Source organism: Episyrphus balteatus, chromosome 2, assembly GCF_945859705.1.
Source record: "Episyrphus balteatus chromosome 2, idEpiBalt1.1, whole genome shotgun sequence".
NCBI lineage: Eukaryota > Metazoa > Arthropoda > Insecta > Diptera > Syrphidae > Episyrphus > Episyrphus balteatus.
Window position 1 is genome coordinate 33,826,911 of NC_079135.1, and position 27,723 is coordinate 33,854,633.

Below are 27,723 nucleotides of genomic sequence, written 5' to 3' on the forward strand. Positions count from 1 at the left end.
TTTTTCGAAAAATTTAGATTTATTGACACAGAAAATTTCTAAATCGTGTTTTTTTTTTTTTTTTGAGATAATGAGTTTATACCTATACATAGATTTTTTTTCGTGTTAGGGTAGCTCTAAAAAATGTTATCTTCAACAGTTGCTTGTTGAATTCCAAAAAAATCAACGTGGATATTGTTTTGACCAAATTATCGAAGAAAAAAAAATGTCCATTAGGGTGGTTCAAAAATTTTTTTTTTAATTAATTAAAAAAAAAAAATTGACTGCAGAGAAAGTTTGTAAAGCATGGTTTATGAAATATAATGTAAAATTGGGGCAGGTATTTTCGAATTAGGGGGCTCAGAAAAATGGTATAAATTTTACATTTACGCTTGGAATTCAACCAAATTCAATTTAATTAATTTGACATAAATTTAATATTAACTATAGCAAAAAACGCACTCAACAAACTTTCTGTGCACTAAAATAATTTTTTTTTCAAACGCAAAAAAAAAAATTTCTTGAACACCCTAATTAAAAATATTTTATCCATCGATATTTTTTTTCAAATGTGAACCACTTGTTGTTTTTATTATTTTTTTTATGTATTGCTTTTTTAACCACCGTAATGTAACACGGTTTATAAATTTTTCGTGTTATTAAAAACAATATTTTCGGGAACTGAAAAGCAAATATTTTTTGCTTATTAAACAAAACTCATTCTGTGGTCATTTTTTATATTTTTTTTTCTGACGTTTATGAACACACAGTGACTGCTGAAAATTGTACTTACGCAGGCCTGCAAACATTCTGCAGAATTTGTGTGTTCATTAATGCAGCAAAGCAGAAAGACGATTGTACTAACGCAGATTTCCGACGTTTACGAAAACACTCTATTCCCTCACCCATTTTGGAAAAAATTTATTTAAAAAATCCTTTTCCATTTTTTTCGGTCCTTGGGCCATTTAAAGGGCACGTTAATGTTCTTAATACAAAAAATTTTAATGAAATCAGTTAAGAGAAAGTTCCAAATAAAAAAAAATTCTATGGAAGGTACAGTTTACACAGTTAAAAATGATTTTTGAAAAAGACGGTTTGCCTAAAAATATTGATCCTATTTAAAAATTATGTAGTACTTAAAAAAATCTTAGCGGTTGTTTTTTTAGATTTGAATTCATCTATGGCAGCATTGGCAGCTACCAATATTTTTTGTTCTAAAAAAATTGTTCCAAAACACCTAGAGAGAGAAAATAAGTTTAGCGCTAAGTTATCTATCATTGTAATTTCTCGAGGTAGTACCTAAGGTAGTGTTTTTGTGCCGTACAAAAAGTTGTGATGTAGAAGCAACGATGCGTTAATGCGTTCGCCCATAGTTGTTATCCCATTATAACCAACATATTTTAGATACATTTGTTAAAATACCCGAAAATACTGGTATTCTATTTGCCAAAAGAGATCATTGGATTTGCAACAAAAATCTCTGTTCCAAATGGAAACATTAGTAGGTACTTGATTATCGAAAAGAAAACAAAAACGACAATGGATGCCATACTCAGAACTGGACCATACTGAAAGCACCAGCTTTCAAATTTAAAAATAATCATAAAAAACAGTTCACCCAGTCCAAAGTTCTGAGGTAACAAACATAAGTAAGAATAAAATAATAAACCTCCTTTTGGAAGTCGGTTAAAAAGCATTTTTTGTAGATATAAATAATGTATACTTACTTGAACAAGTTTTGAGAAAAGCTTAAATTAAGCATTGTAGTTGGTCAATGTCCTTGTGTCCTTTTTTTCTGCACAATTGTTTCAATTAATCAGTAATTTTTTTTTTTTTCATATTTTAACATACACCCCTTATCTATTCATCGGGGGAATTTTTCTAGAGATTTCACTTATCACAATCCTGGTATTCATTCATAGTGAATCTGTTATACGCCGGTTATACTGCGCGGTATTATTCTGTTATTGACGTACGTTAACTCGCGCCATGCTGTTTTAATCCGCATATAAAATGTTGCGGATGTTTTATTTTTATGAAACGGTTAACTTACTCCCATTCTTGCAAGTTTATCGCACGCACACCACGAATGGTTGTGAGCTGTTAATCACTAGATTCTGCTTCGAATTTGAGACTCACGTGAATACCCAGAATTTGGCTGTTACTTTGTTTTGTTTATATTTTTCAAAATTAGGCATCATTCCTTCGAAAGGTTTCTTTTCGTAGTTATTTTCACCGTAGAGTTGTAAAGATATCAAACATTGAAAACGAATTTGGTTTATGAAAATATGGAACATTCATTAGCGCATTTTTTTTCTTTCTTCATAATATAATTGTTTTTTTTTTTTCTTTTTTTATTCTCTTGTATAATAATTAAATATATATTTTTATAAAATTAACATAAAATCTCCGTTCATCTCCCTCTACTTTTTTCCATTTCATTGTTTTTCAATTTCCTTTTTTTAAAAAGCCTACATTAAAGGTGCAAAATTATGAAATAATATTTTGCTTGATTTATTTAATAAATACAATTTGAAATGAATAATTAATTTTAAAAATTATAACTTGGTTTTGACTTTGAAAATCTTAACGTGAGTTCATTTGTTTGAAAAAATTATTAGCTGCGTTCCTTTGGAAATATTTATCTACTGCTTAGTACTTAAAACTAAGTAGATAAATATTTCCAAAGGAACGCAGCTATTAAATCATTTAACTTCTACAGCCTGGAAGATATTTTATAGTTTGGCTTAGGTTGCAAATTGCGATAGAAGCATTCAATTTACTTAAGCTGTACAGGGAAAAAATAAACATATGAAGCAAAAAAACGATGCTTCTATTTAATATGAATGTGCAATGGAACTAAATGGAATGCTTCTATCAATAATTATGGACAACAAAACTGGGTTTCTCCAACATCCAAGCTAAAGAATTAAAGTTTTAACAGTTTTTAGTGTTCAAGTCAAATTTGGAGAAAAGATTATAATATTAAATTGTTTATTTTGTTTTATTTTATAAATAATAACACTGTTTCGTCAGTTATATAAATATACATGCCAACAACAACTAAAATATCTCCCAGTTTGTAATTTTATTTGCTTTTGAACACTTTAGTGTGCTGCCTTGAATAAAATTCGTTCCTTGTAAGTTACTGCAAACCTACTAACACATAATATAATAATAAAAAAAAAGTTAAAACACAACGTGTAGAAAGTTATAATAATAATAAAAACAATGATTTTCTTTTCTTTTTTCTTTGTGGAAGGGATATAGCTTTGCCTAATCGTGGTGTATGTATGTTGCATATAAATATTTTTGTTTTTTTATAAACCAGGATTAAGATCCAAATTTAAATGAGCTGGGAATTTGTTGTTGAGTAAATTGGAAACCGCCACGTTTTTCGATTAGTTTTGACTCTCTTTGTGCTTTTCGTTGGTCAGCAGTAACTACGACTTCTTGAAGTGATTTAGCTTGTTCTGGAGTCAAGCCAGAAGTCAAAAGACCATACCAGGGCTGATCTTGCGTAGAAAGTCCTGTTTATAACGAATAAAGGGATAAATATTGATTTATGAATTAAAATACAGTGATCTTACCGGCAATGATTTCTTTGAATATGACATATTCGTCAATAGCTGTTTCATCTTCGTTTTCATCAAGTGGAGTTGTAAAGCTCTCCAAAGCTGTTTCGTTCAAGTCATCCACAGACTCTTCTTCGTTATCTTCTGAATCTTCGTCGTCGTCTTTCTCTTCCTGTAGTAAAAAAAAAAGTTATTGGATTTTTGTTTTGATAGTTTTAATTTTAAGAATCTCGACGAATTTCTTCAATCCGAAAGGTGCTTTTTAACATATTAAACGTAATACTAAATAACCTCAGTAACGTATGCAGTTATCACTATGACTATTTCAGAATAATCTAAAACGACATGCTTTGCGACAATACCATTTTGTAAGTTATTTCATAAGCAATTTGCTTAGTGTAGGAACCACTGAATTGCCTATAAAAGTTTGTGTGCACAAGGAAAAGGTCTTGAACACTGTGATCGTTAGTGCAGTCGTAGATTCTCTATTTGCACATAAGGTGGAGAACGAGAAACTTAATCTGTTAATCTTTGCTAATGATGTCGTAGATTCATAAATTCTACATGCTCGATGTAGGTGGACGCTATAAAGGGATACTAATATTACTTTAGCGCAAAATGACAGTCGATCGTTTAAGGTCGTGAATTTGAAGTTTTGTACTTTTGAATTGGCTTTCGCATCTAGCGTTTTACATTTCCAAGTACTTCAATAGCTTTTTCTTGGCTGATTTTTTGTTCCACAGGCGATATTTAGAAAGATATTTTTTTTAAAGACTTGTTGAATACATACAATATGAGTTTTTTCTGCCCGAGGACGTGGAGTAGTAGTAGTAGTTTGATTTTATTTAAAAACAAAATATTGAGATACATTTTGCATACTACACAAAATATAGCATTGGCTTTTGCCGTCAGCCATCTGGACGTGGAGTATGACATCTAGTTATGAACCAACTAAAAGCCTCAGATATAGATACCCAAGTAAAAGGAAATTATAGACTGAATTTACAATTCCCACGTGGAGCTGAACAATTAGTGGATATCTTGTTAATTATAGCTGCCGTCACAGATATCACAATGCTGCTGTAATTTAAGGCGAGAAAAATCTGCCATCGACGAAAACTGTACACTCCGACAGATTTTAGGAAAAAAAAAAAAACAAGAATATAAAACCCATATACATTACTTCTTTATCGATTTCTTCAAACTCATCTTTAACAACTATCATAGCGTCGAAAGAAGCATCTAGCCATCTCTGCCATGAAGGACGAGTATGGAGACTTTGCGTTTCTTCGCCTTTGACGTTGAGAAAGGTTTACGACTTTGATCATCCACGTCCTTAAATTTAAAAGGTGTTTATAATTCCGGTAACTTCTAATCACGCTAATCCTCTTTTATATTTTAATAAATTAATGAAATAAACAAATAACAACTTACCTTGAATTCAGCCTTCATTTCAAAACCAGCTTCAAGGCCTTTCTTTCTCGAAAATTCAGAAATTTGTTCTAAGTAGTTTGGTGCAAAAGTATCAATTTCATCTTCGTCACTTGACAGGGCTTCTATTTTATTAGAAAAAAAAAAGTTATGCATTTATTAATAAGTGTTTTTATTTAATTTTACCTTCACAGCCATCATCATCTTCGTCTTCACTTTCTTCTTCTTCCTCATCCACAGCACGAGCTTGATAAGCACGTTTAAGACCGTCAAAAAGTAGGATTAATGCAGGAATAATCTTGCCAGATACTTCACTTAAAACTTGTGGTTTAGCTTCACCCAATGATATTAATGTACACAGACCAAGGACACAAAGTTTTCTATCGTGAATGCTAAAAGATTGACATACATTTTAAAATTTTTGTTACAAATAAGTTTTGTAATTTTAAACTTACCCAAGGAAGCAATCAGTGTCATGGAGCCACTGTTTGATGAAATGCGAGCTAATTGGTTCGTTATTTGGTTGCGACATTTTGTCCAAAATCGATAACAACAATTGAGGATTATAGTAAAGAGCTGCAATAACAACCTATCAAAAGAAACCAGAAACCATATTAAAGACATTTCGTTAAATGACTTGAGATTTTATAATTTACCTGCAAGCACATTGTTCGCAACTCAGATGACTGAACTTCACGGGTCAATCTGGATAGAGCCAATTCAACAAACATGGGGATGACTGAGTCAATTTGTCCCTTGCATTGAAGAATAATAACCTCAAGCAGCTTGGCTGCATGACATTCTGGATCTTCACCAGGACTATTTGTTAGCATCTGCAAATCCAAGATTCTTTAATAACAAATCACAATCAGAAATATCAAGAATTTTCTTACAGTTTTGCACATATCAAAGATGGCCAATAATCGGTTAGGATTCGAGAGAAATGCTGGTGTGTCAACCGTCACATAGTTGTGTAACGCAGGCATAATGTCAATGAAGTAATCAATACCATCTTTCTTGAACACTTGGTAGATAAGCTCCAACATATGCCACATGTCGGGGGATATTGACTTAGCAGTAAGATCATAAACCAGAGAGAAGGTCTCTTCGTAGAAATCTAAAGTAAAAAAAAAAAAAAAAAAAAAAAAATCATCAAATAATTCATTTTATCACTATTATCTAACTTACCAGTAATATTATGTTGAAAGATATGCCCCACAACATTAATAACAATTGGATGAAGATTTGCAATAATTTCGGGATGTTCTTCCATTACATTCAAAAGTGTCTCAATTGTATTGAGTAGACCCATGGCTGTAATTGCCTTCTCATCAGAACCCTCTTCAGATTGCAAAACTTGACTAAATGTCGTTGCTAAATGTTGACAAATCTCAACGGCCACTGGTAGCAATTGTTCGGTGAAGGTACAAACAATTTTTTGCATAACATTTGTTAAATCTTCATTTTCAGTCTCTCGTATAATAGTTAGTAGCTCCTTGGTGATTTCTTTGATTTGTGGTTCGACAAAAGGTGCTGCATCGTCTTGGGATGATAGGAAATGTTGTAAGCCAATAGCGGCTTCTACTTTAACTGGCAATTCTTTGTCAGTTAATAAGGCATTCGATGTTAGACGCATAATTTCTCCTAGGATTTGTGGATTTTTCAGTTTGATGTCACAGAAGTAGTGTACAACCCAGCAGGCACGTGCTCGCATGTGTCCAGCGGGATTAGCAAATTCCGGGAATACGTAGGTTGTTAACATTGTTTCGAGTTGGTCACGATAGACACGTTTTTTCATAAGAACATCGGCAAGTGTACCAATCATATGAAGTGCACCATCTTTTTGTTTGTTATCAGCATTAGGTGATGTGATTATCTAAAGAGAAAAAGAATGTTCAAAGTAACAAACAATACAAGAAATAGAGCTAAGACTTAATTATAGACAATTCAAGCTTAACGATTATAGGTTAAGGGTTATTCTACCAGATTAAAGAGAAAAAAAAGCTTAAACACGTTGCAATATTTTTGACATTGTCGTTCCACAGCAGGCGGTAAGACACATATACCGAGATAAAAGTATCACTCATGACTTGTGGCTAAGGGAGTTAGCACTTCAACTACACCAAACTGCTGATTTAATATAGCTTTTTACGGCCTTTAGTCCAAACAAAAATTTGGCGTTTCGTCCCACTTGGACTCATCAGTTGACTGATCGTGAGACACCTTGTCAATACGAAAATTTTGTTTATATTCAGTTCAACTTACATAGATTTTTTAACAAAAACCTAATGTGAACTACATATATCCAGCAAGATTAAGATTTTAATGATTAAAACTGGAAAAAGGTTTTGTGAAGAAGAATATTGGTTTTATAATACAAATTCTATATACTACTGAAATCAGTAAAGTAAAAGAATAAGCACTATATGAGGCGCTCAGCTCCAAAACGGCCTAACCCACATTTTCAAAAAAATTAAACTGAGTACACATATGGAACCGCAATAAAACAATTTATAATATAAAATTACATTCCCATTAAATTCTATTAATTAGGGTGAAAATTAGAGCCAAAAACTCTTGTCACTCTAGTGGAAGCCATTTTGGCTTCACAGACAAAACTGCCTAAACTATGTATAACAAATGTATTTTCAGAATAAAAAAAAATATCAGACTTTAGCCCAGTAGCATTGCCAATACTCCGATTTTCTTTTAGAAATAAATTAATTGTAGAAATTTATTAAATTAGGCCCAGTTTATAGGGCGAGATTCAAGTTAATCTCATGTTACCCCATACAAAATTGAAGAATTGGCTGAAGATTTATTGAACAGTTATCATCTACATACAATAAAAGTTTGTTCTTTACATAAATGAAGTTTGTTCTTTACATAAATGGATTTAATTGCTTTTTCGTTCCCAGAAGTACATACAGAATTGCAGTGAAAGCACTGATTATTAAAAAAAAAAAAAAAAAAACAGCAGAATACTAAACATAAACATACGAGACTTCGATGGAGCGAAAAGCTTAAAGGTGATGTCCAAAGACCTAAGGTGCAGTTAGACTTCTGTAGATTCGGCTGAAATTCCATTTAATGCGGTTTTGATTTGATGCATTTGCAATTGCTAAACTTCCTAAATAAATGAATGTGTATGTGGAAACCGAATTATCGGCCAAAGTTCGAGCAATTCGGTACTTGTAGGTTCACCGGCGTACATTTCTTCGGTTCTTGGAATATGCCCAAGAATGCTGCTAATTTATAGTTTTCTATACATATATTTGACTTAAATGCAAAAATTAACTAGGGAAATAACAAAAATTCAAACAGGTTCCCGGTTCCCAATTAAACAACGTGAACTGTAAATGCAAGGATTTCTTCCCAAAAAATTTTAAAAATTTGATGACCTTGTCATCACACACCGACATAAACAGAATAATAGATATTAGGCGTGTTTTTTTAGAATTTCTATCCGCAGTAGGATTTCCAAAAAATCAACATTGAACAAAAATTCATATGCACCAAGAGAAAGGAAAACGTAAACTTACAAACCTCCTCAAAATTTTACCCGCAGCTTGGTTTAATTTCTATATCGGCAGCTGCGTGTTGTTTTTGTAATGCATGTATACGGCAACTGCGGATACGGATAGAAATGCCAAAAAAAAAACACAGCTATCATTTCAAAATAAAAAATTACAATTATATTTCGGAATCCTATTCATGGACCAAGCAAAACGAAATGAAAAATTATGAAGTAGGTTAATTTTTATTCGCTGTACACTCGCAACGTACTTGATCAAAAATGTACTTTTGGAGCTTAATATAGAAATATAATTTTAATTAAATTCAACATACCTGCATTATGATATTCATAGCCTTTGGAAGTATTCCCTTTCGTTTTTTACAACACGAATGCAAAAGTGTTTGTGCTGCAGGAACTGGACAAGCATAATCCTCAAAGATATCTATAAAACAACAAAGTAAACGGATAAGCACGATAATGCAAAATGTATAGTTAAATTTTTCCTTACCAAATTTCAATCGAATATATTCATGTGGATCACTTTCCCACAAATCTTGATCAGATTCAGTAAATGACATAATTGGGAATATAACATCTTGAATAATAGCAACCATATGGGGTTTAATAAGTTTCCATGAATATGCATGGCTGACACTGTAAACAAAACAATATAATTGATAAAAAAAACCTTTTTCTTTTCACAACTTCAATAGAAAATCTTACGCATTTTTAAGATATGATAAAATATTTGTCAAAACCCTCGGTGAAACATAGATTTGATTTCTATAATGATCGAGTATTTTCAGCAAAACTTCCAAGACACCAGATGTAAATGTTGGCAGGTACCATTCGGCGAATTTTTGATATTTTTCGCTCACACAATTGTTCGGACTTCCGTATCTAAAAAAAAAAACAAAACATAGGGTTTATAAATCTAAATTGGATGATAATTATTTGAAATTTTTTACCTTTCAAACATGCGTACCATAATACGCAATGCCCATTTTTTCGATTTCCACCAAGGAAATTCGGGTCTTTCGTCTTCATCCAAATGTGAACAATCGGGTACAGGTTGTGCAGCAACTTGTCGACATATTTCCATCCACTGTGAGAACATTTCTCTTGTGATCAATTCAAGGGGCAGACTATACTGTGTCAGTGCATAGTAGATTTTAAGAATTTGTTTTTGCAACAGCACACTTTGTTCTGATGGGTCATTCAATAGATTAACCATCAAATTGTAGATCATAGGCAGCAGTAAGTTCATTGCTTCGTTCAAGGGACAACGCTCTTCGGATCTCTTGTATTCGTATGTTTTAACCAATTGATACATTGTAAGGAGAGCACCATTCCAACTGTTTACATCTGCACCAACCAATCAAATTTAAATATGTAGAATAAGTTATTTTAAGAAAAGAAAAAAAATTTACCCATATTTTGAAGGTAAATGCTTATATTGTCAACTACTTGTGGCCATCTTCCGGGGAAATCAGTTTTGATGATGTGATTGACACAAATTGCTAATTGCACCCTTAAATCGAAATACAAAATATTAAATCGTTTCTTTTGTAATTGAAATATTTATTTGTATTCATACTTAATTAAATCAGGAGCGTGAACAATAGCATCAACAATACTTCCTCGGATCATTGCACGATCTTGTTCATGGATGGAAAATATGATTGCCTCGCCTGGCTTTGTTTCGCGATCCGACCAATTGTTAGTGATGAAATTCTTGAGGTAGATAGCTCCGGCCTGTCTAACTGGCTGGTCAACAGTGTTTTTCATTACAATTTGTAAAATTGTCGGAACAAAACCAATGATTTTTTGAATCTAAAAATATTTGAAACAGTTAAGTTTTTGTTTAGTTACAGAAATTATGAGAAAAAAGTTTGTATGATGAATCCATATTTCCGTCGCACCGTTTTTTTTGAAAAAAAAAGTTTTTTTCATAGGAACTGTCTCTTGTGAGGAATTCAAGAATTCTCCAAGAGTATCATTGTCATGAAAAAGTGCATCTCTGTTTAACTATTCGGTCTTGGCGGTAAATTGTGGGTCCATCGTTCCAAAAAATGTATGTTTTTCATTTTTTAACTGCGGTATCAAAACTCTGGATGACCTCGTGCTAAAAACTGGGTCTTAGCAAGTGAATAATTCAGATAGGATGAAAATTGACCATGTGGTGCATTTTAAATTTCATAATCGGGTTGACTAACAAAAAAAAAATTGTCAAATGTGGCCGAAAATTTTGGAAGATAAAATTGACTATAGGTATGTCAACTTGCAAAACAGTTTTTTATAGTAGACAAAGAAGTCCAAATTGTGAACCTTGGAAAGATTGTTTACTTTCTAAAGTACACTCACTTTTAAGTTATAAAAAACGAATGTGAAGTCCAATCAACTTTAATCCTTTTGTATGCTCTTTGTCAGGGGACGGTTTATGAAATTTTTTTTCAGAAATCCTAGCAAATTTCCGATACGAATGGAGTTCGTAATAAGGTCGAATTCAGCACAGCGATGGAATTGGCTAAGGTGATAGTTGATTGTCACCTTTTTGATTGTCGCCGTTGAGGATTTCAATAAAAATAGAATGTAAAGTGACACCTGTCACCCACAAACCATAATAAAAAGGTGATCGTCACTTTGATTATCACCTAACGTGGAGCAAAAGTATTTATTGTGATGATCAACAATCCACAATCACCTTCACTTTTCGGGTAAATGTCATAATGTGTGTTTAACGACGTTGTTCTGGAATATTTACATTTTATATACATATGTATGAACTTGTACATATATGTTTATGAATTTTTTATGTATGAATAAGATTAGTTCAACAAGAAGTTTCCAGGACTTTATTCCAAAAACCCTTGACGAGGTACCTATTTCTGGTCACCCAGATAGTGTAACTTGTGACTATAGCTGTGTTTTATTGGTAAATCAGTACTTAGCATAGTTAAATTTTGCACGGGAAATAACAACAAATGATTGCTAAAATAAACAACAGTTCTGTATTTGTTGGTTTACAGAAAAAAAAAAAAAATTTTCTAAACTCATACATTATTGACCCTTGAACAATAAGGATTATTAATAAATAAATAAAAGCAATCAATTGTTGTTGTTTACAGCATTAAACTTTGACTCAGTCAAATACTGAGAATTAATCAAACACGGCTTGTGAAATTTATTTTTACGGGTTATTGGACTTTTTACGCATTTATTTTCGCCATTTTTTTTATTGCTTAAGCATAGTGCGCTAAATTTTAGCTGACATTTTTTTCTCCGTTTTTTTTCTCTTTTTTTCATGCTCTTAGTTTGAAAAAAAGAAATAAATACCTATGGAGATTTCACAGCTGAAACGGACCAAGTCAAAAAAAGAAAAAAAATCAAAATCTAGTGCCAAAATCTGGGCAAGGTTTCACTCTACTAGCGTCTTTCGTTAGTTTTATCCAAAAGTGTTTCGACTCAAATTGTCATTTGTTCTAAAAAATTATTCACCATAAGATTCAATGGAAACGTTTTAACTCGTTTTATCTCCGAATTCACTTTATGTGACTTGGTTTACTACAGCTCTTAGCCCTCCATATGTACAATTGAAAACGATGATACGATTTTTAAGCTTGAGCTGTGCACAACTCGGCCGAAATTCTTGATTACATTTTTGCTCGGCTAGATTTTGGAGACAATTTTGTATGGGAGCTTAAATTAAGCTCTAATTATGCGTACTAGGTTTTAAAGTAAATATAACACGAGAAACAACAAAATTCTAATTTTGTTGAAATAGAATTTGACGCTTTTCAAACGTATTTTCTTTATAGTCGAGTTAAATTGAATCATTTATTTTCAAAACATGATAAGTCCATGATTTCAAATTTTTCAGGAGAAGAAAAAAACGTTCTATTTTTTTTTTTTTTTGTTAAGTGTAGCAAAATGTATAAAAAATATATTTTGTAGAACTTTTACCTAGCTGCGGAATATCGTTTGGTATTTACTTTTTGGACCGATTGTTTAAAAGATAAAAAATAAAAACCATTTTGGACTTATCATACTTTGAAAATAAACGAATGTGAAATTAGTTTTAAAATGAATATACAATTTTTTTAAAGCCTCAGTCTATCAAACAATTGCATTTGGGAATAGAATATAATGTTTCGAGTAGTTATTTTACTTGAAAGACGCTTTCAACTTAAGATTTTGAGTCAGTAGTCAGCTTCTCTATGTGTAGTCAATTACTCATAAAAAAGTTGCTGTTTATTTTCAAAAGATGATAAGTCCGGGACTTTTATGATGTTTTGACAATAAAATTTTTTTTCGCTTAGCTGTAAAATCGAATATAGACTGAGTAGATGCTACATATTTTGAAGGCAGGTGTGGTTTGGTTATCCCCCAAGAACATATTCAGTTAAAAAAACGAATTTTGAAAAAAAGTGGACTTATCATGTTTCGAAAATAAACGATTCAATTGTATTTAAAATGGAAATTTCTTATTAAAAAAAAAATCAACCATTCGGAATAAGTAAAATTAAAACCAAGATTATTCGGCCCAATGACGAATTTCAAGTTTTCGAAAATTTTCTAAGAATTCCAAAATAATAGACAATTTGTATCAAATTTTCTATTAGGAACGGATTTTTTAACCGTTTTTTTTTTCATCTCGCATTATCTTCCTTCTATCTTTGTATAAAATTTTGTTTAAACTCATACAAAAAGTTGAGTTTCCACGCGTGTGTAATCAGGATCAAATCAATGAAGATACAATTTTATTAAAAAAGAACCTGAACAAATATCTATTATACGATATTGTTAATATTTATGTTTATCTATTTTTTCAGTTTCTTTTGTATTTTGTTATTTCATAATATCGTAATTTTTTAAAACTTTCCCATTGTCTACCAACATATTTTTTGTTTCACAAAAAATATTTGTACGCGCTTAATTTTAGCTGAAAATTTGTTCCCTTTTTTTTCGATACATTTTTAGTGCGCTAGGTTGTGAGTTGTGACAGATTGTGTGATTTTCTAGCTGAATCTACTAACTTAGCTTGGCTAAATTTTTTAGATAATTTTGTATGGGAGTATCCCGAGCGTAAGTAAAGAAACAAACATAATTGGTGGCAGTTATTACAACACTATAATATTGCTATTAAAAACTATCCCGCCTAGAGTTGTAAAAAAAGGCGCGGCTCAATTGTTTCATAATTGATCGCTGATCTTCTAAGGTCAAATATATTAATTTGGTGTAATTTCATAAGACAACAAAGCCCAATAGTTTGGATAGGCAATATTATATGGAATTATGCATCATGAAACTGTATCAGTTATGACTGACAACATATTTGGTATGCGGATGGTTTTAAATAATCATGGATAGTGTCCACTCTACTCTAAATTAAATTTTAAGGTCATGCGATTACCTACTAGTCATTTTAAAAGTCTGTGCACTTTGCACTAAGCTTATCTAGCCACAACTAATCTGCAATCTGCATGATTGTTCCCTATAATTACTGATTCTTTTTTTGTAGTAGGTATTTTATTTTTGTTTTCTTAAGAGGTATACCTATACAATTATTGCCAATATTTTGGGATGATAAAATCTAATTTCCATAAAACTTGTTAAATTTTTTACTAAACATAAAAATAAACTTCTGCATCCGCACGGAAACCAACCTGGCAGTGCCCCTGCCCATCATCTACGGACAGCGATAAGAATACAAAAATTCAGAAACGTCATTCAATCGCTTCTACTTGTTGTGCATCAATATTCTTCTTTCACTCACACACGCAATCAATTTGACATAACTTATAAACACAAGAAACAAAGAGAACTACAAAAAAAAAAAAAAAACGAAGTTAAAAAGAGAAAGAACACAAGAGAAAGGTTCCTCCATTCTGTCTTCCATTACTCGCAAAGGAAAGAAGAAAAAATCTGCCAAAATGTAATTGAAAAATTCAATTTTGATGACTAATTCTACATTAATCATTTAAATTTATTCATTAATCTTAATTTACTTAACATCTTCAACACATTCCACCAATTAGCAACCCATTTTGGGTGGAAATTGTAGTAAAAAAACCAACTTATTGGCAGAGCACATGGCTTTGCCATTTGAAATGGCCAACCATGCGATGGCATTTCCATTGCTTTGATGATGAAATATTTTTACGATTAAATTGGCATTTGAACTGATGTTGTGGACATGAAGAACATTTAATTTGGATTGTAAATAAATCATTTATACCTGAGATAATTGTTCTTCAGCCTGTTTTCGTTGGTCGGGCAAAGGATCTATTGTTGCTCGTAAGAGCTCTGTTAGCTTGGTCTGATCCATTTTATGTCGATTTTAATCGCAATTATTCGCACTCGGATGTTTTATTTGTTGATTGGAATTAATTAATTATCAACTCGACACTAATTTATTTATATTTTAACTTCACAAAAAAGGAGAGGACAACTTCTTTTTTTGAGTTAAAAAAAATGAAAACGCGGCGGTGGTGGACCGGCGGTAGACAAAGTAGACGAGATTTTCTTTTTCACACAATTCATATAAATGAAATTCGGTTCTCATCCTCATCGTCGTCGTTGAGCTTGCAGAATTGAATTTTGCATTAGAAAGAGATGAGTGGAGGATTGTATGGAAAAATGTCAGCTGGCTGACGTTTGTAGGAATGAGATGGCAATGGATGAAAATGAGGTGGTTCGTTAAATTTGTGATTTGACGAAAGGCAAAATGCTGTGTTTGCCATTTTGGCGGTAAGAAATAGTGATGGAACGGAAATCCGTTTCAAAATTAAATGGATGTCATGGAATATTCTTTGGATGAATATGGTGTCGGTTATAAATTTGAATCGTGTGAATAAAGGGTAAATTTGCGAATGGAAAAAAGAATATTATTATATTTGTTCCTAGAAAACGTGATTGGGCACAACACTGTGTAGCCAGGCCCTTACTGATTTTTTTCAATACTTTATTGATTTTTTTTATATAATTTTCTTCACAAAAAAAAAAAAAAAATTAAAACAACCCCCAAGAATTTGAAAGAAGTCCATGAAGAAAAGTGTAGAAGGATTGGTAATCACTCCATCACTAATTCTTCAAAATTTTGTGAATGAAGAATTCACTCCGAAAATTCACTCCTTTTTCAGTTTTGGAATTGAATTTGAATAGTTAGGAGTGACACTTTTTGAATTTTGGTTGGAAAATTTTACTGATTTTTTCTCGACATTTTTTGTTGATGGGAATATTACAAACCCTGTTTTCGTGAAAATTATTCAAAGTAAAGCAAAAGATTTCCACGAAATTGTTTCAAAGCAAATCTGGGTTTTACAATTTTTTCCTGTTGCACTGAAATAGGAAAATGCATCAGGAAAAAAGAAACAGTATCAAATTGAATATTTATTCCTGACGATCGTTTATAGAGATCAGGAAAACTTATTTCAGTTCACTAGCCACAAAATCTACCTATATATATTTTCCCTTTCCTGATTCCTGACACACGAAAAAGTTTTTCGTTTGCAATGGAACAGGAAAAAATCAAACGGTACAGGAAAACGATTTGTTTCATTTTGATTGACATTATAAGCTGGCACGAAAAATGGTGGAGAATAAAGGGCCGTTTATAGGGATCAGGACAATGCATCAGGAAAAATGAAACAGTATGAAATTGAATATTTTTTCCGGATGATCGTTTATATCATTAAAATTTACATCAGTTGACACGCACAAAATCTACTTACTCTTTTCTTTTCCTGCTTGAAATACAGACGAACATTTTTTTCGTATAGTGGAACAGGAAAAATTTGAAACACTTCAGGGGAACAATTTGTTTCATTTTGTTTGAAATTTCAATCAGCTGGCACAAAATGAATGTGCATCAGGAAAACAAATAAATAAAATTTTAGCAAAAAATAATAGTTTTATTGCAAATTTTACTTTCAATAAAAATTCTTCGAGTCATTTTATAATCGATTGAAACAGAAACAGGCAAAAATTGAAACACTAGAGGAACGATTTGTTTCATGTTGTTTGAAATGTCAATCAGCTGGCACGAAAAATGGTTGAGAATCGAAACGAAAACAAAAAAAAAAAAATGAACTTGAAACAATATAGCTGTGATGTGTTTCATTTTTCATGTGGATATTATTATGGGATAACTCTGTACCAAGATCAATTTTACACGTGGAATAAAAACAACAGGTATGTAATCCTTTTTTCTATGTATATGCCGGTGATTTTTCAATCGCCTAACCGGTCAGGTTGTAAGCAAGATTGGTCAGGATTTTCTTCTTTTTGACGTTTGTTCCTAGAAAATGTAAATTGGAACGTGTTGGGCACAACACTGTTTAGCCACAAGCCACGGTCTATCGGGATCATTTTATTTGATCCAGAAATTAGTTCATATATTGATAAATAGATAGCTTTTTTTAGGGGAACAATAAGAGAATGAGTATCGCTTACAACAAATTAAATCGGTTACTTTTCTTATAACAAAAAAATTTGACTTATTTCTTATGGTTCTTATGGAAAATGCATTCTTAATATGAACTTAACACGGTAATATCTCTAAAACCACGCACACGATTTTCAGAAAAAATTTAACACATTGATGCAGTAGCCTTCAGGTTTGATTTGACACCAAGACTTACCTCTGCACTTTCTGGGCCCAAGTCCCATATAATTTTGCCTAATCTTCTTTGTGGGCAAAATATTCTACTTTTGGACTGATTTATTTAAAGAAGTTTTAGTCAAACAGAGCTGTGGTTAGACCCAAATTTTGTTTTATTATTTTAGACTTTTTCCTAGATACTTTTTTCATTATATGCAATGTTTTTACATTTTAAAAGCTACAAACTTAATGAAAAGTAGCACAGGTCTTTCGGAGATGAAAATTTTGGTTTTTATTAGCTTCTTATTGCGTTTTAAAAAATTTTTTCCATCACAAAAAGTAAAAAATAAAGAAAACGTGCTAATTAAATTTCTTTCATTCTTAAAAAAAAAAGTTAAACGATTCATAATTATCTAAGCTCTGATCTACTACAAAGTTAGGAGAAACCAAAATGATATGAGTGATTTAGGGCCAATTTTTCAATAGTCAGTTAAACAGTCAGTTAGTACTTATTCCTAAGGATAGAGAAAAAATCAATTTTTCAACAGATTATTTCTAAGAATAAAACTATCTGCTTCTTTCAGAGACGAATAAAAATTATTCTAAGGAATAATCTCAATAAAAATATTGTGTCAGTTGTCAAAGCTGTTTTGAAAGAATTTTGAAAAAAATACAGTGGAACACAAGAAAACAAAAACAATCATGAATAAAAATGACGTTTAATTTTAAATATTTTTGAGTTTGACAATTTTGTTTTGTTATTCTGTAGAATAAATTATTCTTGATTGAAAAATTCAATGTTTTTATCTGATTGTTTATGAGCCTAATAAGTTTATTCGTCGAACAGTTAACTGACTGTTTATTAGAAGATTGAAAAATTGGCTCTTAGTAAAAATAATTTAAACTCTCAATTTTTAACTTGTTTTTATTGATTTTAGTTTAGAATTTCAGTCCAAAATAATTTTAAAAAAAATTAATTTTAGAGCCGATTTTTCAATCTTCTAATAAACAGTCAGTTAAATGTTCGACGAATAAAGTTATTACTCTCATAAACAATCAGATAACAATATTGATTTTTTTCAATTAAGGGCCAATTTTTCAATAGTCAGTTAAACAGTCAGTTAGTACTTATTCCTAAGGATAGAGAAAAAATCAATTTTTCAACAGGCAGATATAGGTTATTCCTAAGAATAAATCTATCTGCTCCTTTCAGAGACGAATAAAATTATTCTAAGGAATAATCTCAATAAAAATATTGTGTCAGTTGTCAAAGCTGTTTTGAAAGAATTTTGAAAAAAATACAGTGGAAAACAAGAAAACAAAAACAATCATGAATAAAAATGACGTTTAATTTTAAATATTTTTGAATTTGACAATTTTTTTTTGTTATTCTGTAGAATAAATTATTCTTGATTGAAAAATTCAATGTTTTTATCTGATTGTTTATGAGCCTAATAACTTTATTCGTCGAACAGTTAACTGACTGTTTATTAGAAGATTGAAAAATTGGCTCTAAGAAAAACCTATTCTACAGAATAACAAAAAAAATGTCAAATTCAAAAATATTCAAAATTAAACGTCATTTTTATAAATAAATTGTTTTTGATTTCTTATATGATAATATATGGAGTGCTTGTGCTGTTAGTTCCGTGAGCTTTTATAGAGGGCTCTCGCTCTAGTTTCTTTCTTTAAGTTTTTCGATGAGTGCATGCCTCCATTTTATTTTCATTTGATGGCTGTTATCAACAAGCGTGTTTATTTACAGCTGCGGAACCGGACTCGCACTGAAAAACGAAGGCAGCAACCCCTATCCATGCATATATTGCATATGGCGTTACAATCAGGGATGAGAATGCTAAGCCCGAAAAGTGAAACATATTGCCCAAAAAAACGAAGTAGATTTGGAAAATATGTAGCAGATAATGAAAAAAAAAAATATACATATAAAACAAAGGAGAATGCCCAAAAATAAATATATTTAAAAAAAAAGCCCAGCACCGATTTAAATGAGACCTGCATGGCTTGAAAGCGCATCACTCGTAAATAACAAATATGAATTTTTTTCTAAAAAAGCCATCCCCGTAATTGCTATAATGATTTATAATGATTTTCAATTTCAAATTATAAAGTGTTTTTTATTACAAAATTATTTTCATTGACTTGGTCTTAGTTCCATGAGCAAAGATGTGCCATCTGCCATATAATAACCTAAGATTGTTTTTTAAAAGCCGATGTCTGCTTTATTTTATGCAAAATGCATGACCGGACCCAGAGCCATTATGGGGATCTGGGCGGTTACATAAAATAATTGATATCTTGGATGGGTCTTTGATTTGGATGTATATGATGTGAAATTCTTGCAGTGCCTAGTGAGCCAATTTAAAAATAAAGAGCACTAAAAATGCATTTTTTTAACAAAAAATGTAACAAGACAACACATCTTAAATGAAGTTTTGTTCGTTAGAAAAAATTTGTCAAACGAAGTAGAAATAGGTTGCTACGTAGCAGATACATCAAAATAAATTAATGAAGTAGATCTGCTACATATGAAGTAAATACTCATCTCTGGTTACAATGTATTAGGTATAGGAACAAGCACACTCCATATATTAGGTCTGTTTGGGTTCTTTTGGAACAAAAATATGAAACCTGTCAAATTTTAAGGAGTGGGAATGAAATCCTCTCAGAGGAAGAAAAATTGTGGAAAAGTACCCAAACGCTTTTGGCACAAAATTTTCTGCTACTTTTTCTACAACAACAAAAATGTAAACAACAACACTAATTGAAAAAAAAAATAAAGAAACGAAAAATAAAAAATATCAAAACATTTTGTTTTGTTTTACACACATTTTTTTATTAATTTTTGCATAAATCAATTATAAAATAAAGCACTTAACCATTAAAACACAATGAATAAAAATAAAAAGACAAAACATAGCCACATCACCATGTTTGTACTTTTTTTGTTCATTAAAAAATGTAAACACAAATTGAAAAAAAAAAACAAGAAATGAAAAATATTCAAACCACTTTGTATTGTTTTTAAAACACTTTTTTTTTTATTATTTTGTTCATTAAATATTTATTTATTTCGAGCATAACACCACTTAAACGCAATAAATAAATAAAAAAAACAAGAAAAAAACCACACCGCCATGTTTTTAGTTTGTTTTGTTTATGTTGAGCGACAAGAAAAAATAAAGAAAAACAGAGAAAGCACTACCTTTGACAGATTTCAGATTTTTGTCCGAAGAAATTTTTTGGGCAGAAATTCTCAAGAGGAGGAAATTTTTTTCTCTCTCGAGGCCATCTTTTTTTTGAAAAAATGCACAATTTCAGAGTACCCAAACAGGAATTGGGTTAAAAATGTTGAAAGAAGTAGAAATATTTCTGTTTTAGGCAGTACCCAAACAGACCTATTATATCCTCTAAGGTTCCGCTGTATTTTTTTATCGATATTTTCTTCAAAACAGCTTTGACAATAATTGACACAATATTTTTGTTAGGATTATTCCTTAGAATAATTTGTATTCGTCTCTGAAAGAAGTAGATAGTTTTATTCATCTATTAAATGTTTTATTAAAAAGGAATAAGCTATATCCGACTGTTGAAAAATTGACTTTTCTCTATCTGGAGATTAAGTACTAACTGACTGTTAAACTGACTATTGAAAAATTGGCCCTTAATTTAATTAATTTTAATGGGAGATTACATTTTCTATGAAAATTGTTCTTAAACCATTTTTAACTTAGGCTTGGTTTTCGAGTTAAAGAAAAAAAAAACTAAAAAAAGTGTTACCGTTTTCCCAAAAATGCACCAATGAATTTAGGAGCATTTTTGGCTGAAGCATACTTTTATGTCAAGGAAACATAATCAGCATTTAAAATTGTTGAGTGAATTTGTTGAATTCAAAAGGCGTATGCAATAGACTATACACAAATAATTTGTTCTCTTTCACGTTTTAGATAACAATAATGCTTCAAATTTTCAAGATACTACATTATATTTTTGAATGTTAAATATAATGGTTTACAATGTGAAATAAAATCTTAATTACAGCGTCTGCTTGACTCCAATCTTAATTTCAAGATTAAAAGGTTGGCTTTTATTTTGTTGATATTTTTATAAAATGTAATTTTTTCCTGCAAATTTAACATTTACATTTACAGGTAGGGGAGAGTGGCGGACAGTGAGACGGTGCAAACAGTGAGACAATCCATTTTTCTCTTTTCTGAAAATAAGCACAGTAACGCTAGTTTGGGTCAAAACGTTTATTTCCCCGTCTGCGTCTTTTAATTTTGTCCCGACTTAATTAAAGCTGTCCATTTTCCCCCGCCGCAAAATATCACACAAAATCAGGTGAAAGTAGTTTTTGGAGTGTTATAAAAAGAGTGTATAACACAAAAAAATCTGGTTAGTGGACAGAACTTTTTTTACATATGTATTATATTTATATGTTCTTTCATAAAAAAATATCATTGAATTAGAATTCCTTCTCGTTTTTTGTAATTTTATATTTTTCCGAAAAATGACAAAAAGTAAACAGTGAGACATTATTAAAAAGCAAACAGTGAGACATAGGTTTTTTAAAAAGCAAACAGTGAGACATATAGATTTTAAAAAAATCTATTATTTTAGCATGACTTCAAAATGATTTCGTATTGTTTTTTCTTTCATTTTTTTTTGGCTTTTTGTTTTTTTTTTTTGAATAAATGGGTTAAAGTAACATAAATTAATTAAGTATATACTTGTCAATTACCTAATTATTTGACGTTTTCGTTATTTTTTTTTCACCTAAGAATGTCTCACTGATCGCACCCCTTTCAAACAGTGAGACGTTTTGACTTTTTCTACATTTTAGTCCAATGTGATGCCCTCATTCATTCTTTAACTATAAGTTTTTTTGCAACATTAAGATAAAATATGTCTTAAACTAACTTCAAAGTTTCGTTAAGCTATCTCGAAAACATTCTAAGATATACCAATTTAAAAAAAGGGTGTCTCACTGTCCGCCACTCTCCCCTACATAAGAGTTCAGATAATTGCCTAGAAATAAGTTAAAAGCATATAGGAAACATTCAAATGAGTGATCCAATTAATTATATTATTTGCAACTGTTTAAGGTTTTTCAAAAACACATGTCATTTAAAAAATTATAAAGGAGAAACAGAAGTTAATTCTGTCCTCTGCAGCAAATTTGTATAGTTTCAGGTCTATTTTGGTGACGAATATCAAAGTCGACTTCTTGAAAACTACTAAATGATAAAGTTTTCGCCATGTACGTATGTTAGTAAATATTAAGAACTGTAGGTTAATTTTTACTGAATAAAATTCAGGTGTACTCGTATAAATAAATTTTGATTATTTTTGTCTTATTTGTTCAGTTGGCAAAATTTCCTTTGTGATCGGGTGTTTCTCAGACCGAAGCAAATAGATCACAGTTTGATTGTATGCGTGTTTTTTTTCAATATGAAACAAATTTGTTATATTTTAATTTTTTTTATCAGACACATCTCGTCTATGTACTTTGTAGAGTCTTAATTCCCTCTTTAATTTTAATTTATCTTTCTTGTAGATACAATTGATTTTGTATAGATATATGAGAATTTTAAACAGCTATGATAAGAGTTCTGTCCTAAGAATTTGATCATAATGTTTTTTTGATTTGGATTGTAAAGTGCTGTTTCGTCGAGATGAAAGGATTCTTGATTTTTATATTTTATATTGGTGGATTAGTGTTTTTGGTCAACTGTCAAGGTACGAAATTAAGTTATTTTGATAGGAGGTGAATAAAGTGTATTGATTTGAAACTGGGTCACAGACGTATATATAAAAACGAAATTATGTAAATACTATGTCGAGCAAAAAATTGAACGATCTACCTAGCGAAAAAAATGTACCTATTTTTTTAACCTGTGCAATACATCACATGTGCGAAATATTATTTTTTTTTATACCAATGAGCTTGAGCAGTTATGAGTTAAAGTGATCTAATGTAAACGCGTTGTATAATTACTTTCTTAGAAGCAATTTCGAATCGATGTATCGATAGAAGAATCTCTCTTGAATATACCTAACCTAAAAGATAAAAGAGTTAAATAATCAAAAATTAAAAGTTAGAGGGGAATAATGATTATATTCCCATTAAGATTGGTATTCAAAAAAAAAAAATCTATAGGTACATTTTTTTTAAATTTAAACAATGCTTTCGATTTTGCATAGATTTAAAAATGTAAACTGGTGCCATTGTAAATATTTCATTAGTAAAAATAAAAACTTCAAAAAATTGGGAAAAAAATGTGTTCTATTTTTGGAAATTTTGACAGAGTGTATCTAATGAGGCAAAACAAAAAGCATTTGGAAGCCTTATAATTTTATTAAAGATCTTATGACTAAATATACATAAGTATATATTTTTTTCAGATGCTGTAGAAATATCAGCAATCAATATTAAACTTTTATTTTATAGTAGTTATTAATCCATTCACCGTTAATAAACCATTTGTTCTGTAATTAAATTTTTAATAATTGTGCTCACGGAAATTTTTCGTTTTCATCAAAGACAATGGAGATATTTAATAAAATCTGGCTCCCGATCTTATATGATACCAAAAAATTGGTTTGTATGACAATGAGATACACTCAAACCCATTTGTCCTGGAAAAAATGCGTTTTTATTTATTAATTTGACTGGACTATTGAAAGTTTTGAATTTAAAATTTTATAATATTGGTTTGATATACCAATACAGTTCCTGTTCTTTCATTTAAAAGACCAGTAAAATAAAGCATTCAAAAAAGTTTAATTATAATATTTAGTTCCAATTTCATTTATTATGATTTTTGTTATAGTTTGGCAAAAATTTACTTTGTATCAAATAAATAAAGCTGATCATCGTTAAACATTCTGATAATTAATTATTATTATTTATCATCTATCCAAACATAAAAAAATAAACAACTAGATCGGGCTCTGTTTCACGACGCGACGGACTAGACTAATTCCTTACATCGTAATAAGATTTGTTTCAATTTATTTTTTTATGTTACTTTAAGGTTTCCAAGAGCCTTCTACCAGACTACTAAAGCCAGCTCCACTGCCCATTCGACTTAAAATGAAAAAAACATCATTTTGGATAGATGATGCTCAACAAGCACTCCGAGGCAAAATCGAAAGATCTTTAAATGAAGGAAAAGCGAAAAATGTAATATTATTCCTAGGAGATGGCTTGTCCATTGAAACCATAGCAGCTGGACGAATTTTAAAAGGCCAGTTAGAAGATAGACTTGGTGAACGAAGTAAACTGACTTTCGAAAATTTCCCGGCTGTCGGACTTTCGAAGGTTTGGGTCTAAGAAATGAATTTTTTTTTGTCAAAAATAAATATTTTTTTGTATTTCTAGACTTATTGCGTGGATAAACAAGTTGCGGATTCTGCGTGCACTGCAACGGCTTATCTTGGTGGTGTTAAGGGCAATTACCGAACAATCGGAGTCAACGGAAATGTATCATTAAACGATTGTGGAAGTGCTATGAATCCAGTCAACCAGGTTGAATCAATTGCAAGTTGGGCTCAAAAAGCAAATAAATCTACTGGTCTTGTGACAAATACAGCCGTTACTCATGCAAGTCCAGCTGGTGTATATTCTCATCTTGCAAATAGAGAATTCGAAAGCGATTATAAAGTCAAACTTGAAGGTTATAATCCTGCCAAATGTGTCGATGCAGCGATGCAATTAGTTCATCACGATGTTGGGAAGAAGTTAAATGTTGTTTTGGGAGGAGGAACTAAACGCTTTTTGCCTAATGGCACATTGGATTTCTATGGAAATGCAGGTGAACGGTTAGATGGAAGAAATCTTATCAGCGAATGGCGTCAATCGAAAACAGGACTAGCAAAATCAATATTCAATGTGCAACAATTGATTGCAACTGACTACAATAATACTGACTACTTGATGGGACTCTTTGCTCCAGAAGCAATGAATTTCAAAACTGAAGCCGATGTTGTTAAAGAACCTTCCCTTGAACAAATGACAGAAGCAGCCATTAAAATCTTGCGAAAGAATCAAAATGGCTTTTTCCTTTTTGTTGAGGGTGGTCATATTGATACAGCTCATCATGAAAATATGGCACAAAAAGCACTCATAGAAACTTTAGAGTTTTCAAAGGCAATTCAGAAAGCCTTGGATATGACGAATTCAGAAGAAACTTTAATTGTTGTTACTGCAGATCATAGTCACACTATGACATTCAGTGGATATTCTAGTATCGGGAATAATATTCTGGGACTGAATACAGAAAAGAGTGATGTTGATAATTTGCCATACACAACACTCAGTTATGCCAATGGACCAAGTTATTATAAGCATTTTAATTGGACTGGAGAACGTTTGGATTTGAAAAATGTGAACGTTTGTAAGTTATTATATTAATTTTTTTTAAATTTTCATATACAAAGTTGAATTTTACAGTGGACAAGGAGTTTCAGTATGTAAGTACATTTCCTTCAAAAACAGAAACTCATGGTGGCGAAGATGTTGCAGTTTATGCAAATGGTAGATCTATCAGTTTAAAGTTATATTACAAGCTACTAATTTTTATTGAACTTTGTGTTACAGGACCATGGTCACATTTGTTTACAGGATCTTTGGAACAAAACATTATACCTCACATGATGGCTTATGCGTCATGCATTGGAGATGGCTTAACAATGTGCCAAAATCCGAAAGCTAGGAGTTCAGCAGCTGTTGTACAAATTTCAGTAATTCTCATCATATCAAGTTTGATTTTAACTTTATTTAAAAATCAATAGAAAACCTATGTTTAAAGAAATAATTCATAAAATAATAAATTGTATCTGTATTGTATATACTGTAACTAACCCATGCAGATGACATCGCATGTGATAATTTTAAAGATAAATAAATAACTTTTATGGTAACATTATGTCAATTTTTTGTTACGAAAAAATGTTCCAGATAAGTTTCTCTCCTTTTTGTTCCATTTGTAAAATACTTCCTTTAAAATCTTTCGGTACAAGGAAGCACTGCAGTGAAGGAGCTTTGAACTATACTCATTAGAGGCTTACAGATAGTAATGATATTTCTAGCCAATATCCTTAAAAACTGTTTCAATAACAGCTCCTTTCCGCAGAAATATGGAGAATCGCAAAAAAAAGGCACCTGAAACATGATCTCCAACTACATGTCAATCTCAATACTTGGCTTCTTTTGAAAGAGCAGTTACTTTGAAAGACCAAAAAAGCTAGGAAAAAACATTCCACACTTTCCACACTGCATCCGATCCTGATGTTATATCAAGACATCACCTAATTGGATGCATTTGATAGCGTGTCGACTAAAGACTCAAGGGTATTTGGATCAACTCATCAAAATCGGAAAATGTGTGTCCTAGTTTGGTTACAAACTGTATAGAAATATCACTATGACACTCACAGATAGATCCAGATTGCTAGCCAAACGAACGCACTATGGAGTAAATGCTTACAATAACGAGTCAAGAGTCGATTTTCTAAATTCTAAAATTAAGAAGTAAGGTTGATACCAAACGGTAGTAATATTCTCAAAGATCAATAAGATGTGTTTTTAATTTTGTTTACTTCAACTAGTTTCGCTCCAATACAAGTTAAAAGTCAGTGGAAAAAAGAGTATTAATTTTTTTTATTTATTATTATTATTATTATTTAAATTTTTTTTAAATGAATAGGTACTTCAGTTTCAGCTGTGTTTTTTTCAATTCATAATTTTATATTTTTTGGGATTTAATTAAAAAAGAACTTTTAAAGTTCATTTTTCTGTTTTTAGTGCATTATTCGTTAGTTTTGGTTATGTTTTCTTTCAAATTCCACTGTTTTGTTAAGGGGTTATATCTAGTTGTAAGTGCAAAAAAAAACCTTTTTTTTTGTGGATTTTTTGTGAAGAGGCATTTAATTATATAAACATATAAAGAATACATATCCATATAGTAAATTTAATGAATTAAAATAATTCGCTGTGTATTTAAAAAAATATTGGGTTCCGTTATTTTTGTAGTAGATCTTCTAGACGACCTCCAAAAAAAAGGTGTCTGGCGGTGAGCAAAATTTCTCCGAAACGGCTGGAGTAATCGGCTTGAAATTTTTACCCAATTTTCTTAGATACTTTTGTCAGGTAATGAACCCAGGAAAAAGGTTTTTGACAATAATTCGATTTTTTAAGCCACTTTAAAGTGTAAATTTTCGTTAAAAACTACGATTTTTTTGTTTGGGAAGCCGCCATTTTGTCAAAAATCAAAATTTTGACTATTCCTTCGTTCATTACCTGCATTCGTCTATCCTGAAAATTAATCTTTTTTGTTTTTTTAATTTTAAGTGATTTGGATCAGAGATATCTTGCTCACCGCCAGACACCTTTTTTTGGAGGTCGTCTAGGAGATCTACTACAAAAATAACGGAACCCAATATTTTTTTAAATATACAGCAAATTATTTTAATACATTAAATTTGCTTTATGGAAATGTATTTTTTATGTTTATATAATTAAATGGCTCTTCACAAAAAATCCACAAAAAAGAAGGTTTTTTTGCACTTATAACTAGATATAACCCCTTAATGTAGAA

The 27,723-nt window shown here is 30.9% G+C and overlaps 2 protein-coding genes across 3 annotated transcripts; one reads left to right on the forward strand and one right to left on the reverse strand.

The window, feature by feature from the left end:
* Positions 1–3,065: 3,065 nt before the first annotated feature.
* On the reverse strand, positions 3,066–15,062 carry LOC129909267 (importin-7). The gene is made up of 15 exons (XM_055986332.1): positions 14,741–15,062; positions 10,100–10,335; positions 9,933–10,033; positions 9,471–9,867; positions 9,226–9,402; positions 9,011–9,156; positions 8,835–8,944; positions 6,174–6,861; positions 5,879–6,102; positions 5,642–5,818; positions 5,441–5,574; positions 5,172–5,377; positions 4,989–5,110; positions 3,570–3,726; positions 3,066–3,509 (listed from the first exon to the last, which is right to left on the reverse strand). The coding sequence occupies exons 1-15, from the start codon at positions 14,828–14,830 to the stop codon at positions 3,313–3,315; spliced, it is 3,162 nt and encodes a 1,053-aa protein (XP_055842307.1). The 5' UTR covers positions 14,831–15,062; the 3' UTR covers positions 3,066–3,312.
* A 1,532-nt stretch (positions 15,063–16,594) lies between these two features.
* On the forward strand, positions 16,595–25,921 carry LOC129912050 (membrane-bound alkaline phosphatase-like). 2 transcript variants are annotated; one of them, XM_055990148.1, is made up of 5 exons: positions 16,595–16,695; positions 24,160–24,446; positions 24,507–25,521; positions 25,578–25,661; positions 25,725–25,921. In XM_055990148.1, the coding sequence occupies exons 2-5, from the start codon at positions 24,219–24,221 to the stop codon at positions 25,916–25,918; spliced, it is 1,521 nt and encodes a 506-aa protein (XP_055846123.1). In that variant the 5' UTR covers positions 16,595–16,695; positions 24,160–24,218; the 3' UTR covers positions 25,919–25,921. The 2 variants fall into 2 exon arrangements, with proteins under 2 accessions (XP_055846123.1, XP_055846122.1); XM_055990147.1 differs by lacking the exon at positions 16,595–16,695 and adding an exon at positions 22,723–22,861.
* Positions 25,922–27,723: the final 1,802 nt, after the last annotated feature.